Source organism: Stenella coeruleoalba, assembly GCF_951394435.1.
Source record: "Stenella coeruleoalba genome assembly, chromosome: 6".
Taxonomy (NCBI): domain Eukaryota; kingdom Metazoa; phylum Chordata; class Mammalia; order Artiodactyla; family Delphinidae; genus Stenella; species Stenella coeruleoalba.
Window position 1 is genome coordinate 124,984,932 of NC_137151.1, and position 16,930 is coordinate 125,001,861.

The 16,930-nt window shown below is 48.8% G+C and overlaps 1 protein-coding gene across 16 annotated transcripts in view; it reads left to right on the forward strand.

The window, feature by feature from the left end:
• The window catches only part of LRRFIP1 (LRR binding FLII interacting protein 1), a 142,160-nt gene that overhangs the window by 107,962 nt on the left and 17,268 nt on the right, over nucleotides 1–16,930 (forward strand). For 8 of the 16 annotated variants that reach the window (XM_079925074.1, XM_079925085.1, XM_079925083.1 and 5 more), the window contains 5 exons: nucleotides 7,435–7,470; nucleotides 7,916–8,041; nucleotides 11,449–11,619; nucleotides 14,396–14,488; nucleotides 16,699–16,791. In XM_079925074.1, the coding sequence (XP_079781200.1) occupies nucleotides 7,435–7,470; nucleotides 7,916–8,041; nucleotides 11,449–11,619; nucleotides 14,396–14,488; nucleotides 16,699–16,791 (519 nt within the window). Of the gene's footprint in view, nucleotides 1–7,434; nucleotides 7,471–7,915; nucleotides 8,042–9,633; nucleotides 9,706–11,448; nucleotides 11,620–14,395; nucleotides 14,489–15,441; nucleotides 15,535–16,698; nucleotides 16,792–16,930 lie in introns of all 16 variants that reach the window. The other 8 variants (XM_079925086.1, XM_079925075.1, XM_079925077.1 and 5 more) reach the window with 3 other exon arrangements.

A 16,930-nucleotide genomic window follows, 5' to 3' on the forward strand; every position in this document is an offset into this window, starting at 1 on the left:
CCATGGGGTGCTGCTGATTTGCTTTTAAAATTAGATGCAGCCTTTTAAAGCCAGGAGGCTTCACACCAAATGCAGACGTCTGCTTCTCCTGGCGACGAAAACAAAGGAATGGATCCCTTTTGCAGACTGAGCCCGTACTGCTGAGTCGGGGGCCTCAGTCCCCCCACGCCTGCCCTGCTTTCCCCGACTCCAAGGCCAAGGCCAGAGCCATTCGTCACTGGGCTTGCCCGGGTGCTCTCCTGCTAGTAGAGAAATGTTCTCTCCGCCGTTTACACATCGAGGGTGAGAAAACAAAAGATAGATGAGGCAAGCGAGTATTAGAGCAGGAGAGCCTGTTTCCCTGTGGAATTGAAAGCTGCCCTCCTCGCCCCCCAGCAATGAGGGTAATAGGAGAAGCCGCTTCCTGACCGCACTGGGGTGGGGCAGGAAACGTGGCATGGCGGACACCCCACAAAGTCCGCTGCTTACTGCTCCAGCCAGGACTGGTCAAGCAGGGACGGTAAGGTATCCAGCTGTTCCGTATCATGTACGTTCAGTGTTCGAAACCTGGCGCGTCCGGCAGACGGGACTGAAGCGCAGCGTTTGTGAGCTGAGGGATCCCTGCGCCGAGGTGAGCAGCCCCCGTCTGCGCGGGCCGGCTTGCCTGCCTCCGCCTTCAAGCCCTTGCTTGCGTGTTTCCGACGGAAGTCATCGGTGTTTTCCCATGATAGACCCGACGCGGAGAGCGGCCCGTTCTCAGGCATGATGCTCGCTCTCTGGTGCTCACTTTGGGGAACACGAAAGTTCACGGTCGTCAGAAGAAGCTGAGGCCTGACCCCTCCTGGGCTCCCTGCCTGGCGCAGCTCAGGCGAAGCAGGGAACTGTGCGCCCGTGATGGTCTGACGTCTTTGGGTTTATTCGGGCGTCAGAATGAAGTCTCAGCCTAGCAACACGTCTAGTTCCCCGGACGGAAGAGACTGAAACCAGATATGAATTCCCCTGTCATCTGCTTCCTAAATCTGACAACAGTTTACTCCCACAAAATGGGTTTAGTGGACACAAGAGAGGTGAGCGTTCATCGTGCCCGTGTCCCTGGGGCCTGAGGACGAGAGGCGGGGGTCTCTTGGTAACTGGGGAGCCTGGCAAGACCTCCGCCACCGTCCCTTGGTCCCTGGAGAGCCCTGGGTTTGCAAGACTCCCAGGGGCTTGACTGGGCTGATTTTTCAGTTCATTACACACAGGTCATCAGTTCCGTCTCCTTTCTCCCCGACCCAGCTGCTCATTGACAAAGGTCGGCTGACTCAGGCTGGCACGGTTAGTGAGCAGAGGTCAGCATCCGGGCACCTCACGCGGGTGTGGGGCGTCAGAGCTGAGGACGCGTCTGGGTGTGGCCCTCAGGAGGCAGAGACACCTGTGTGCCGCGCAGGGCACTTCCACGCAGTTATGGTGGCTCCTGGTCACCTGAAGGACAGAGCACAGGCAGCATTCCTGGCCTCTGCAGAGAGTCTGGAGGACAGAGCTGAGTGAGCCCTCTGCTCTGTGCTACCAAACCGCAGTCCTCTTCCACGGAATCTGCCCCATTTCTCTTTTCTGAGCCTGCACGGTCACACCACTGGAAAGGGCTGGGAGTTTGCATTTTGGGCTTGCGAGACGAACAGTGTAAGTGGATGCATTTGGCCTTGTTGATTGGAAAGAGGCCAGGAAACTTGTGCTCAGACTCCCCTGGTCCTCCTGCCTGGGAGGGAGGCCTGCAGGGACAGGCGGTGCCCAGGGAGAGGCCCGTGGGGTGAGTGATCCTCCCCGCCTGGCTTCTCAGAAGGACGCAGAGCAGGAAGGGGGAGTTCCAAGACCCAGGTTAAGATGTCACAGCTCTCATTCCTGACTGGGGACACCTGGCCAGGCACGTAGACTTCCTGAACTCCACCTGGAAAGACGAGTAATGATATGCTTGAAAACCAAAAACAAGAAAAGATTTGGGTTGATCACCTGCTTCTCCTGGGCGAGTTTTCCAGGGCTGTGAGTGTTGTCCACTGTGGCTCGGGGAGAATGATCCCGCCTGGTGATCCATCAGAAATATGGTTCCAGGGGGTGGTACGGGTGAGGGCAGGAGGCAGGGGCCTCTCCGGGAGGAAGTAGGAGCCGGGGCAGGGGCAGCCCTGGGAGGCTCTGGGTGTGGGATGTAGGCTGGTGCCCCAGGGGACGGGCAAGTGGAGCATTGCCCAAGAACAAAAGTAACCAGAATGAGGGAAAACGATAGCTTGCCCCATTTTGAGAAAATAAAGGTACCTCAGCATCCAAGGACGCGAAGTGTGCCCCACCCCCGGGTCCTCCAGCCTTGTGGGGAGCAGAGAGGGTGCCCGCCCCATCTCGGAAGGGCATACACTATGGGACCTCATCTCATTTTTCACGTTCTGTAGCTGAGCCCTATTTTCTTCTCCAGAACCTTCCTGTTGAGGAAGTTGGGGTCCGTTCATTCAGCCAGTGTTTATCGAATGTTCTAGACACAGGGCTGCAGTGGTGAAGGAACACTCCTGCTCCCCTCACAGACCTCAGCAAATGGGCGCAATACAGTATAGAACTCAGAGCACGGGCTCGAAGGAAAGAGGCAGGATGCTTCCAGGGAGCTGGACTCGGGAGTCTGGGTAATCCAGGCCCGGAGAACAGCCCGGCAGAGGGCCTCGCCTGGAGGGCCCGACGCAGCTGTGTCACCCAGGCCTCAGAACGCAGCGAACCTGCCGGGTCACAGAAGCACCGGTCAGGGGTGTCCTGCGTGGCGCCCAGGTTCACGCGCCAGTGTGTTTTCAGAGAAGCATTGGTGGTGAACAGGAATCTCAGCCCCATCTGAGTTAGAAAAACAAAAGACTGTAATGACTCATGTTTTGTGTCGTGTGAAGAGGTGGAAGCAGGAACCAGGTGGAAAAACAGGTCTTGAATTATAAATACAAGAGTTCAAGGACCAGTCATTCAGGATGAGGTCAATATTATCGGATTTAAACCAGAAATTTCCATTCTAATGGTAGCCTCCACTGCTGTTTATATCTGAAGGAAAATTACCCTTAAAATGGGTGTTTTCTGAGCAACGTTCAGTACTGTCAGTTGGTTTCTCGAGAGGGACCCCGTGATGACATTGCTTCCATGATCCCATTTCCCATCTGGGGCTTGGGGCACCATGAGGAAAAGTCCCTTTGTCCCTGGCCCCCTTGCTAGGGTCTTCCCACGCCCACCTACTGTATTCTGTCTCGAGGAAGGTGGGCAAGCCAGGTGGTGATATGGAAAACTTGGAATTTGAAACCTCACCAGACATTATATTTAAGTGAACCTAAATAGTATGCTCATTTAGACACGATTTTAGAAGGTTGGAATTAACAAAATATTTAACGTTCTACATGAAGCGTTTGTTTCTGAAAGGAAGATTTGCCATAATTTAAAAGTTCACAGAATTTGTTTGGAAGTGACTACCTCCCGTAGATTTTAAAAGATACCTTTTTATACACTCCATTGTCATTATAAAATACTGGTTTGCATGTTTCATAAGGCTGTTACTATCAAGTTTTCACACTGACCTAAAACGTTTAGTATTGCTCGGTAAATGAGGGTAAGAAGGCTAACAGGCTGCAAGGTCTGTGGGCTGCAGCGTGTTGGGACACGTGTGGTCCACGGCATGCCCTGGGTCACATCATGCAGCAGAAACGACAGTGTTTAAAACCCTTCCATCTATTCTGTTTCTTTGTATATTATTTTCAGAGATAAAGTACTATGCTTTATGTCAAATTAAACTCACCGTCAGGGTTACTTATCTGTTCCTTTGTTAGGGGCAGTGAGGGGTGCCCTGCCTGACCAAGGCTCCCTGGGCCGGTCCCACTCCGTTCGACGCAGGCTGCCATCTAGTGGCATCCGGTGGGGCTGCAATGGCTCCATGCTGCTGCACGGCTTTTCTCCCTCCGTCCCTCCCTTCCTCTTGCCTTGCCTTCCTTCTTTCCTTTCCTTCCTTCCTTCTGTTTTATTGAAATACAGTTGATTTACAATGTTGTGTTAATTTCTGCTGTACAGAAAAGTGATTGTTATACATATATATATTCTTTTTCATATTCTTTTCCATTATGGTTTATCACAGGATATTAAATATAGTTCAGTTCCCTGCGCTATACAGTAGGACCTTGTTGTTTATCCATTCGATATATAATAGTTTGCATCTGCTAATCCCAAACTCCCAATCCGTCCCTCCCCCAACCAAAACTGCACCACTTTCCATGGGGCTCCGCGTACTTCTTAGGTTGCAGGAAGGCTGGCAGATACACGTGTCCCTTGTCCTTCAGAAAACAGACAAACGTCAGTCACCCTGATACGTAAAATACAGATTGGAAACAATAGTCAAGCATAGATTGGCTATAACTGTCATTGAGAGCTTAGTTTTTCCCTCCGTGTCTCTACTTAAAAACACATCCTGAATTTTCACATTCTGAGTTCGTTATCTATTTCAGAACAAAGGCTTTTTTCAAACTACTTTTAAACTAAAGAGAAAGCTATGGTTTTAGGGTTTTTTCTCCCTTATTTGGTGTTTTGCAAATTACAAAAGCAGTGTGTGTGTTTATGGTGAAACAATGCAGAACAAAGCTATGCTAAAGGCCCCCAGGAAACCAGTGCTTTGGGGTCTGGTGTATAGTTCTCATCTTTCTCACAAGAAATACTACAAAAAAGAAAGTGGGGTCCTCATTTTATGGGCACGGATATCTTTGTAGGTGAACAGAGGATTTCTGGAGCTTCATTTCTCTGGGCAATATTTATCTATTGCTGAGGAACAGTCAGGAAAGACACTATTTAAACTGCAGAGCAAAACAGCAACAGGCTTCTCACGGTAGCTTGATGGTCTGTTCAACTGAATCTTCTCTTTCCACCAACAGTTAAAATACCCTCTTTATTTTCATCTCATTAATATTTGTTCTGCAAACTAACTTATTCTAGGGAATAAAGGCCTTGTGTCCAGGAGATCTAATGAATGGATTCTGCAGCAGAGCAAGTGCTGGACAGTAACTTTTCCTTCGTTGTTGGAAATTTTCAGGAATATTTGTATTCCCAAGTGGAGAGGAGACCCACACTTGAAATGCTAAAATCATCCTCATGACTGAGAACATCGGTCGGGGGCTCCCTGGGGCTCTGCCCGGGAGGATGAGATAGAACCATCTTAATTGTAGGCCATCTACAGATGTTCCAGAATATCTAGTTAGGCTGGTGTGACATGCACATCTGAAAAAATATAAATATATAAGTTTACACACGCGAAACGCACGTGCCAACAAATGGCAGGCGGTGTGCGACATGGTAGTGAGTGAGCTGCCTTTATCTAACAGGCTATGACTGCCACATCGAGTGAAAAAGGATGCACGTGGCCAAGAGTGTCTGGAAATCTCCTGTCCTTGGAGGCCAGCCGGCTGTGGCCCAGTGGAGAGGAGAGTCCTCTGGGCGGAGGCAACGCCAGAATCCAAAGCCCCACCCGCCCAGGGGCTTATTTAGCAAAAGCTGGGAGTGAGGCAAGCGCACGGGTCATCCCGCTGGCCTGGGGGCTGCAGCTCCTTCACGCCCTCTCCTCAGGACAAGAAGGAGACTGGTTAGCTGAGAGTAGAAAGTTCTTGCTGAAGATCCAGATGTGAGCTGGGTGCGTGAGAACAGGTGCAGTGGATTTGGGAGCCAGATCCGGGGGCAGAATTGGATCTGTCAGGCAGAAGAGCCTTGAGCTCGACTCTCCTGGCTCAGAGCTGGTTTCAGAAGTCGCCTTCTTTTGAATTAATCAAGTATTTTGTACGATTCCATCTGATCCCCTTGGTCGGCTGATGAGCTCTCACGCTTTGCTGTGTTATTCTAGCGGTTACTTCAGGCATCCTGCCCTTGGAAAGCAGGTTTGAGGAGCGTGAAGGCGAGAAGGTGGCAGTCAGTGAGCCTTCTTGGTGGGGGACAGGATGGTGAGGATGTGGGCATCCAGCCCAGCACGGGCCCAGGGTGGGCAGAGGACAGGAAGTGCGCGTCTTTACAGGAAATCACCGCCATTACGGCATCCTGACCTGTGCTTAGCGCCTGCACCCACATGCCCCGTGCACGACGGCGATGTGGGCAGTTGACCTGTTCACGAGCCGCTCTGCGGTGGCCTCGGACCCAGACCCGTTAGGATCTGTCCACCTGCAGTCTGGGTGGTCTGTGGCGTAAACAGTCAAGGGTGACTGCAGGGTCCCAGCTCACTCACGAGGTCTCCTGGATCAAAGATGTGATCCCACCCGTCACGGGCATCTTCAGTTGACTCCCTGGCCATCAAATTTAAGAACCTCTGAGCTACAGGAGGTGGGATTGGAGGCATGATGGGAAAATCCAGAGAGTCTGGAGACAACTTGGTGCAGGGTTCTCTCGCCCTCTGGGACCTTTCCCATGGACTTTCGGAAAGGAGCCCTCAATGTGCCAAAAAAAAAAAGAAGAGAAAGTTGGCCTTTCGTTGGATGCTAAGCAAAGAAAGAAATAGCACCAGTGCAGCCTCAGACTGTTGACCCCAACAGACCCTCACAGGGCAGGGGTCTCCCGTACGGTTGAAGCAGATGTGCTGTCTTGGGGCTCCACAGGCTGCTGGGGTTCCCGCAGAGACCCCTGCTTGCAGGAGGGAAAAGAGAGGATTCAGAGACAGTCCAAACAGGAAAGACTTTGAAAAGCCAAATTCTTGGGGTCCCCCTTTTCACCCAGCAAGTTCTCCTGTACCGTCACCCACCCCCAGCCAGCTCCCCACATCTGGGTGTCTGTCTCAGAATGTTTACACTGGAATTTGCACGTTGACTCAGTTACTCAGAAGCAGTGGGAAAGCTGCAGCTGTGTCTCCACTGCTTTCTCTTGCTTTGGAGACCAAGTGTAGTGAGAGTCAAACTTAAAACTGTGTGGCTGCATCTTCCAGCCCCCAGAACGCTGGTCATATTCTCACGTTCCGATCATAGTCATTGTGGTGGGTGAACGAGGCTGGTGCCTGTCCTGTCCCACACTGTGTCCTGCACACATGTAGAAACTGGTCAAGTCATCCTGTTCAGTTCATTCACAAATCATCTTCCTGTGGAAGTTGTGAAAGTTGAAAAGCCACACGGTGAAATTCAGCCCGGCTCACTGAGCTGCCCGTGGGCCACGGCTGTGACACCGGCGTATCCGAGAGTCTCATGGCAAAGGAGTGTTTAAAATCACAAAGCGGGGGAGGATCCCACATGCCGCGGGGCGGCTGGGCCCGTGAGCCGTGGCCACTGAGCCTGCGCGTCCGGAGCCTGTGCTCCGCAGCGGGAGAGGCCACAGCAGTGAGAGGCCCGCATGATGCAAAAAATAAAAAAATAAAATCACAAAGGAAGCTGATGCTTTATTTTATTATTCTCTTACCCCCTGAATCCAGATTCTCCGTTTAATGCTTTTAAGTATTTAATATTTATCCATTTTCCTCTCCAGGTTGAAGAGAGACCAGAAAAAGACTTCACGGAGAAGGTAAGGAATTTCTGTAGAGCTTTATACTGTGTCATCTATAAACCACGAGGGTCCCGAAATTTATGGATGAAACTAACAAGAAAATATATTGCTTGATCTTTAATAAAGAATTTCAGCATGGAGTGAACAGGACTAGTGGGTGGCTCACCAGGCAACACACAACCTTTGGGGTCCCCGGGGCCGGGGGTCACTTCCAGCGTGCATGTTAAACCTGCAGAACGGTGAAGGAATTCACGACGGGCCCAGCCATGGAGCTTACGGTTACTCCAGACAAACCCTGAGCGTCCATGAGGCCCCTCGAGGTGAACCTCTTTTTCTTGCTCCCCATAAACCCACCGAAGATACTGCAGTTTGGAACCTGAGTTCAAGTAAAGGTACCATCCTCGTAGACTGAGAAATAATCCTGGTTTGGGCTGAAATCCCGTTTGCTCTTGCCACTTTGCAGGGGTCTCGGGGGCTGCCTGGCCTGTCTGCAGCCACACTGGCCTCCCTGGGTGGGACTTCCTCTCGAAGGGGCAGCGGGGACACCTCCATCTCCATTGACACTGAGGCCTCCATTAGGGAAATCAAGGTAAGACCCTCTACTTCCGTGTGACCTAGAGAAACCTTCTGTGAAAATCAGTCTTCAAGTAAAGTAGGATTTAATTTGTGAAGTTCCAGCTCTTTCTTCTCCGTCTGGTCTCCCCTCCCTCCCATTAAGCTTGGTGTTCTAGTAACAGTAGGGCCCGGCCTGGTTCTTGTTCTGCAAGGAGCCGCCCCGACTTCCCCGCCCCGGTAGGGCCAGCACACCTGCGCTGGGATCTTTCAGCTCCCCGGGCACACCTGGGCGAGACCCCTCACCACGCTGCCCTGAGGCGCTCAGCCACCTCTGTACACAGAGCAGAAGTGGACTTTCCGCCCACAGCACTGGAAGGTGCTGGACACGGATCACTCGCTGCCCCCGACAGTACCACCCTGCCCTTCGCGCATCCCTGCCCTCTGCCTGCAGCATGCCCTTCCTTTCCCTCTGTCATATGCGTAATATGCCTTCAGTAGACCCCATCATGGTATTTTAGTGATTTTTCCTTCTCCCACTAGTCTGTGGACACTGTTCTCTGTTACATCCTCAACACTGAGTGTGTGACAGACAAATGGGCCTCTGCTTGTTAAAGTCACTAGGGACGTTGCATCTGAAAAGGAGACTGTGCAGAGGGGAGGCCGAGTCACCAGACCTCGTGTCCTCTGGAGAGAGCGCCAAGGACAGGGAGGCTCTTCCGGGGCACCAAGGGCAGGGAGGCTCTTCTGGGGCACCAAGGGCAGGGAGGCGCTTCCGGGTCAGGTTTGGCTTCATTTAGGGACGAGCTTTCTAGTAATGAAAACTGGTGAAAGGGACCCAGCTTCCACTGGTGCTACCTGAACAGATGGATGGCATTTGCCAGGGAGGCCAGAGAAGAGCTTAAGCATCAGGGCCGGTGGGACTAGGTCCCCCTGCAGACGCCTTCCAACTCCTGTGCTTTATAAGAACAGTGTTTTGACTTCTGTTCCTGAAATGTCCCTCCCTGTGTGGTCCCTCGGCCTCCTGCAGCCCTTTGGTCATCCTTTCCCGCCTTGAAGTGGAGTTGGCTGCAGTCATAATCTGCATCTGGTCTTGGGGTTGTGAGCATGACTCAGTCGTTCAGTAAGGATTCATTGCAACTCCAGCTCACGCCAGACACCAGCCCCTGGGAATGTGTCAGTGAACGAGACGGGAAAGTAGAGTCCTTGGGCTCTGTAAGGGCAGGGACAAGGCTTTGCTGATTTCTGTCTTCCGTATCTTACTGTGTGTAGCACAGAGCAGAACTCAAAGAGCTTGAATGAACTGTTAAGTATGAGTAAGTTAACCTGTTCCATTTTCAGAAGCTCATTTTATAAAACTGCGTAAAAATATTTGAAGCCACATACCTTTGATAAAATTGTGTGAAAATATCATATGAGATACACCTACATTTTCATCTTTGTAGTGTTGAAATTCATCTTATTTTCCTTTTAACACTTAAAAAAGTTAAACGAAGATCGCTGCTCCAACTACTCAAATAAGGAAACCGCCCAGAAGTAGAAAAGAATCAGAGAATCGCCTCTCCTTCCTTGTGGTCTCTGTCCATTTTTCCCTTTGACATCATTTGCCTTTTTTGCCATTTCCCCCAGGAGCTCAATGAGTTAAAGGACCAGATTCAGGATGTAGAAGGCAAATACATGCAGGGATTGAAGGAGATGAAGGTACCGGCTTACGGAAGTGTGGACTCACGATATTAACCCAGCTTAACTTTAAAAAATCCTACAGAAGACATTCAGACTGCATGCTCGCTCTAAAGAGGCCGCAGACTGTAGACCTCAAAGTGGCAGGAATGCTAGTAGCACGGGTGTGTGTGCTCAGGGTTTTCCCAAAGGCAGCTTTGAAACCAAGGCTCGAAAATTGTAACTCCTCATTAGCAAATGTTACTAACATGTTTCCTGGTGCATGTCTTGGACTCACCTCCCCACCACACCTGGCTTAAAACCAGTTTCTCATTTCCCACAGAAGCAGACCCTACACTTGAAGAAGGGTTTTTGGTTTTCTTCACTTTCCGCAGTCCTTACATACAAGGAGGGCTTCAACTTAATTTGCTTCTCAAAACACCTGATGTCTCCCGATAAGGAAGTTCTGTTGCTGTGCTTTTGAAACACACAAATTATTTGCATACTGCGCCATTTTACTAATGGAAGCAATGTCTGAATGTGTATCTTCTTGGATTTATTTGAGTAAATAACACGGTACTCGTAGCAAGTGGCATTACTGCATTGTGCCGACCAGGAAATTGAGTTGCCAGGCTCCGTGAAGTGAGGTGGGGCATCAGGGACTTTATTCTCTGGCTTCACCGGGCAGCTCGGGCAGCTCATGAGTCTAGCAAGAGATGGTAACTCTGTTCCTTCCTTTTCAGCTCCTGAGAAAGTACCCCCAAACCAGTCTGAGTTCGGTATCCCAGGGGCGCCAAATCACATGACTAATCAGTTTCCTATTTGTCACCGCTCTTTAAAAAGGGGGGGAAATTAAGATTCTGGCTTTCAACTCCTACTGGAGTTGGAAAGAGAGCCATGGAACAGCGCAGGAATCACTGGTCCCACCTGAAATCCTTGCCCTGGTTTGCAAGTGCAGGCGAGAGCAGCGCTGGTCTCCGCAGAGCCTCCTGGTAGCACCTGACACACGCCCAACCCGCCAGTGCCTGCCTTTCTGTAGCTCAGGGTCCTCTGCACCTGGGATGCTGCTCTGTGTTCTCCCAGAGTCGTCTCCCGCTGGTCTGTGCTTCGGGGTCCACACGCTGCTGTCCCCTGTGGCCTGCCCTGCCGGTGTGTGAGCCCCGGGGTTGAGGGGGGCATGTTCACTTTGCAGGCCTCTTTCCCTGGTTGTCTTTTCAAAGGAATAAGCTTTGTCTCTCCAGGACCTACCCAGTGAGGCCTGTGTACCTTGTTGAGTTTTCCTATGGGTTGAACATGTGAACTTCCACTTAAGCCTTTCCTGGTTCATAAGCCCCAGTGGGGACAGTGGGCCGCTGGCGGCAGGTGTTCTACTCCCCCTCCCCAGCACTGGCTCTGTCCCAGGTTCTGGTCACGTGTCTTGAGTGGTTACTTCAGACACCTGTACAGCGGGCTACAGAATCAGATTCCCACAGCCAGGGCTCTGCTGCCTCTGTGACCAGAGCCCCTTCCACCCAGCGTCCCCCTTGTCCTGATGACTGTAAGTTATCTTCGCCCCTACACACAGTTAATAACTTATTTCCTGAGTCATGAGAATCGGAACAAATTGAAAAGGGAGACTTTGGGGGCATTTCAAATTGCCATGTGTTTCTTCTTCTGATTCATTTGCTCCCAGAAATAAAGTCTAAATTTAGGGCTGCGTTTTTGGAGGTTTTGTTAAAAATACTGAACTAATCTGTGTTTCTGTTTCCTTACTACAATTTCGAAAACGTGACCTATTTTCTGCAGGACTCACTAGCAGAAGTTGAAGAAAAATATAAGAAGGCCATGGTTTCCAATGCTCAGCTAGACAATGAGAAGACAAACTTTATGTACCAGGTCGATACGCTAAAGGACATGATGCTGGAGCTTGAAGAGCAGCTGGCTGAGTCCAGGCGGCAGTACGAGGAGAAAACCAAAGTATGTGCTAGTGCGAGAAAGCAGGGTGGAGTGTATATATATGTAAACGCTATATGTAATTACGGACGGGAGAATATATAGATATATAAATGGTGTATGTAAGGATGGTAGAGTATATATATAAATGATATATGTAAGAATGGGAGAATATACAAGTAAATGGTATGTATAAGAATGGGAGAGCATATATATACACAGGCATATGTATATAAATGGTCTGTGTAATTATTGTAGACTATATACATGGTATGTATAAGGATGGGAGGATATGCCTACGGTATAGGTAAGAATGGTAGAATATGTGTGTGTGTGTGTGTATATATATTTGGTATATGGTGTCTACACATTATACGTGTGTATGTATATATTTGCGTGTGTGTGTTTTTTTTAAAAACAATAGTTCTCCACTTGCCCTGGAAGCCCAAACACATAAGAATACCATGCTCTTTGCTGAGGGACTTGCACAATGTCAATATGTAAACTAGAGACAATTTTACTAGGAGGACATTTGTGTGTTTTGCATATCAGGTGAGATCATAACCATGAAAACACCTGCCTACGAAAGACCCAGCATGCTTGGACAAAGCACAGTTAGAGGCTGCAAGGTTTTCCTGTTAATATACATTTCTTCATTCTTACTTTGTTATCTCAACACCAGAGGGAAATAGTTGCAAGTATCAAGGATTTTAAGAAAATTATATTCATTTGTTTTCTGCTGATTGGGAAAAGCCATGGTTCCTCCACTTGAGAATTAAAAACCTTCATTAACCTCAGAAAAGGGTAGAATCTTATTTGGGCTTTCATGAAGAACCACTGGAATTAATACGTTAACTTACGTTATCAACAAAAAGCGTGAGCATATGTTGAAATTAATGACAGTAGGCTGATTTGGTGAAGGCTGGGCTTAGCTGTTCTTTGTGAGACAGCAAGACATACTTGTTTTTCATATTTTAAGGAATTAGCTGGTTTTTCAAATCCTAGAATATTATCCAGTTTTTCAGAGTTGCTGAGATAAATAGAAAATTTAATTTGTGAGTGTCATTATCTTTTTTTTTCCTAACTAGCTATATCCTCTAAATCCCAAGGGTTGAAGCCAAATACCATAACAACTCAGGGGCCTCCTTCTTTCACTACTGTAGTTGAGTTAGAAGCTAAAGAAGAATTTTGTCCATGAAGTTCCTGGTAACTGAACTCTGAAACAAAGGAGAAACTTTTCATGAGACCTGATGTGATGAAAGCTTTCTTTGAAACTAATTCATAATTTAGGAGCAGAGAGCGTATTCTGAACCCACTTGGGTGGAACAGTACTGTAATGCCTTCTAAATTACTCCTAGAATGCCCTCATTTAGGCATCAGGAAGTAGACCAAGAAGCCCCAAATCCAATTCCAGAGAAATGGGGTGATCCTGGAATGTTGACCCAAGGTGGAGACCATGGGCGAAGCGAAGCCCGACAGACATGTCTTTGTCACAGCTAGGAGGATCCAGTCACCCCCAGACTTCAGAAAGTGGGTGAGCACATGATGCCAGGATGAGCTAAGGTCAAATCCCTTCTAAAATAACTGGTAACGAATTGAGGGAAGGTGTTCCCTGCTGTTCCCTAAACTGCTGGCAGCTAGGTGGGTACCACACCATCGTCAGGGACTGCGCTGCTGTGCTGTGCTGAGTGGGAGACGAGAGGAGCGTGTTGCCCGGTTGCAGGGATGAGTCTCATGCAGGGAAGGGTTGGACTGGGGGAGCGGCTTTGTGCTGACAAGGGCTTTGCTTCCCCCGCCTGTTTCTGTTTTGTCTCTGAGGTACAGAGCTGGCCGCCTACTGTTAGTGAGATAAACTTGCCAAGGTAGACCATCCCTTTTTGCCCCAAAGAGTATTCATCGGCATATTTCAAACTCAGGGATGATTTTATTACCACTCTTTGCAAAGCTGCCTCCTCCAGGCCTTCAGCAGACAGCTTGGGGGCCTTCCCAGGGCACGGCTTACCTGTAAAGAAATCGGGTCATACTGTCAGCTGTGCCAACTCCTCAGGTTAATTTTTTTTTGAATTTTTGAATTTTATTTTATTTATTTTTTTATACAGCAGTTTCTTATTAGTCATCCATTTTATACATATTAGTGTATACATGTCAATCCCAATCTCCCAGTTCATCCCACACCACACACACCCCCGCCCCTTTCCCCCCTTGGTGTCTATATGTTTGTCCTCAGGTTAATTTTACAGTAGATCGTAGGGTTGTCTTCTAGAAAATCCAGAGAAACTGGTTCATGTTGTTAAAAAGGCCTTGAGGGCTTCCCTGGTGGCACAGTGGTTAAGAATCTGCCTGCCAATGCAGGGGACACAGGTTTGAGCCCTGGGCCAGGAAGATCCCACATGTAGCAGAGCAACTAAGCCCGTGCGCCACAACTACTGAGCCTGCGCTCTACAGCCCGCGAGCCACAACTACTGAGCCCCTGTGCCACAACTACTGAGCCTGCGCACCTAGAGCCCGTGCTCTGCAACAAGAGAAGCCACCACGATGAGAAACCGGCGCACCGCAATGAAGAGTAGCCCCTGCTCGCCACAACTAGAGAAAGCCCGTGCGCAGCAACGAAGGCCCGTGCACAGCCAAAAATAAAAACAAAAAAAATAAATAAATTTATTTTTAAAAAAGGCCTTGAAAACTGTGATGACATGGTAACAGGTAATTTGTTCCAGGTAAAGGTAAATCATAAGAACGTGAACTAGAGTGACAGAAAAATGTGATTCCACTGGAACTTGAACGTTCTTCTCCTCCCTTATAGGAATTTGAAAGGGAAAAGCATGCCCACAGTATCCTCCAGTTTCAGTTTGCTGAGGTGAAAGAGGCCCTGAAGCAAAGAGAAGAAATGCTTGAGGTGAGTAGTTTTTCCCGTTCTTCTTTTCTGTTCTTTTTTTCTCTTTGTGTGTGACTTACGAGCATCTTGCTGGGTCATGACTAAAGCTACCAGTTTTCTTGAAAATTGAGTTTAGGCGAATTCTCTATGCCTCATTTGAGGAGACAGTTCCTTTTATTAGTGAAGATTCTCATTCTTTGGTGGTTTTGTGTTTGTTTGAGGAGGTGTGGCAGACCGAATAATGCCCCCCAAGATGCCCATGTCCTAATCCCTGGAACTGTGACTATGTCACCTTACTCAGACAAAGGGACTTTGCAGATGTGATTAAGTTAAGGACCTTGTGATGGGAGATTATCCTGTATCATCTGTATGGACCCAGAGTGATCCAAAGGGTCCTTGCAAGAAGGAGGCAGGAAAGTCAAAGGCAGCATAGGAGATGTGACCACGGGGGCAGAGGTCAGAGCCACGTGAGGAAGCGGCCACAGACCAAGGACTGTGGGCACATCTAGGAACTAAAAAATGGCGGAAATAGATTCTCCCCTGCCCCAAGCCTCCAGAAAAGAGCCCAGGCCTGCCCATGCCTTGGGGACACCATAAGACTCATTTTGAACTTCTGAGCGCCAGAACTGTAAGAAAATAAGTTTGTGTTGTTCTAAGCCACTGAATTTGTGGTAATTTGTTACAGCGACAAAAAGAAACTAATACAGACTTGACTTTTTACTTTTTTAATTTGGTTAGAACTCTAGTGCCTGTAAGTGAGAAGTTCACTCCAGCTGGTTTTCTTCCTACTCTTGGAGCTGGGGAAAAGGACAAGGATAAAGTCCCTGCATCCTGAGAACGAACTCGGGATCAGTGAGAAAAAATGGTGCCGGGACCTCCAAGGGCGCTTGCTGGCTCAGGGGTTGTCTACACTGCAGAGTTGCTTCCCGTTTAACCCTGTATCTGCTTTCTTTCTATCTGTTCCTATTCTTCAGGAAATCCGACAGCTACAGCAGAAACAGGCGAGTTATATCAGGGAGATTTCTGATCTTCAGGAAACAATAGAATGGAAAGACAAAAAGATAGGGGTAGGATTCTCAAGTCTTTGAAATCGGTTCAAGTGGGCAGTCTGCTTAGCAAATTGAATGCTTTCAGAATCTTTGGTTTGCAAAAAGGCTTGTATGAGTTTGCATGTGACCCCCGTGGGACACAAAACGAATAAAAGAGAGACTACATGAACTTTCCCAAATTGACATTAACTCCACATTGGAAGTGGACTTCCAATGTGGAGATTCTCCTTTGGTCAGCATTCCTGGGCTCCCTGCCTGCCTGTGAGCAGCCGGCGGCACAGAGATCAGAGGAGTGAGGAGCCTGCTGGGCGGGTCCACGCGTGGAGGCTCAGACCTCCTGGAATTCCCTGTCCCGTGTTGCCTGGGCTTTTTCTCCAAGGGCTTCGAGGAAGCTGCAAGGTGGCAGGTGCTGTGCCTCACGCATCCCCACCTTGAGCCTCCCCAGGGAGATGTCAGCCCCTCTCGCTCCACAGGGAAAGAAGAGGCAGCCCATCTGCATTTAGGAGTGACGAGTAGGGAGCAAAGAACACGCTTACTAAAGTGACAGCTGTGCTCCGCGATGCCAAATGGCTTCCCAAACACGGCGACTCACTCCCCACGGCTCTGATAGCAATCTCTAGATGTTGAAGCGAACGTCAGCGCCTTTACAGCGTGAAGCTGCACCTTGCCTTCACTCTGATACGCTCACCGATGCTTATTTAAGATCTCGTGTGCATGTCTGTGTGTGTTTGCCTCAGGACCACTTTACATTTATCTGTGACAACAAACACCGAGAATCAACGTACAAAAACAGTCTAAATGACTAAAATAGTTGTCACTGGGGGTTTGTAAACGTTTCTTCTTTTCCTTTATTTATCCCTCATTTAAATGGGTGCATGGCTTCTGTTCCTTCTCCAGCTATGCCGTGAAACCGCAGACTAAGCCGGGAGAGGGTGTAAAGCAGAGAGCATCCTTCAGAACGTTAACGTCTCTCAGGGAGCATGCACAGTGACGTTTCTTGGCTGGCGTAAACTGAGTGCAGAGCTTAACACTGCATTGTGTTTGTATCTTTAAGCATAGTCTATCGAATGCCCTGCCGGTGTTAGCCTTTTACAGAGTAGAAGCCTCCTTCCTAGTCCTGCTTCTGAAGTCGTCTGCTCACCTGTGCGAATCTTCTCTCTCTTTGCTCCGCTACACACTCAGGCATTAGAGAGGCAGAAAGAGTTCTTTGATTCCATAAGGAGTGAACGAGACGATCTTAGAGAAGAAGTAGTCGTGCTGAAAGAGGAATTAAAGGTATGAAGCCAAAGTACAGTTTTTAAAAATCCAGGCGACAACAGCAAATTCCAGGATTCTCAAGGATGAATGTGTGTGGATAGTGGTGTTCATTGATTTTATGTCGTTGATTTTAGTTCTGTTAATAAAATCAAATCCT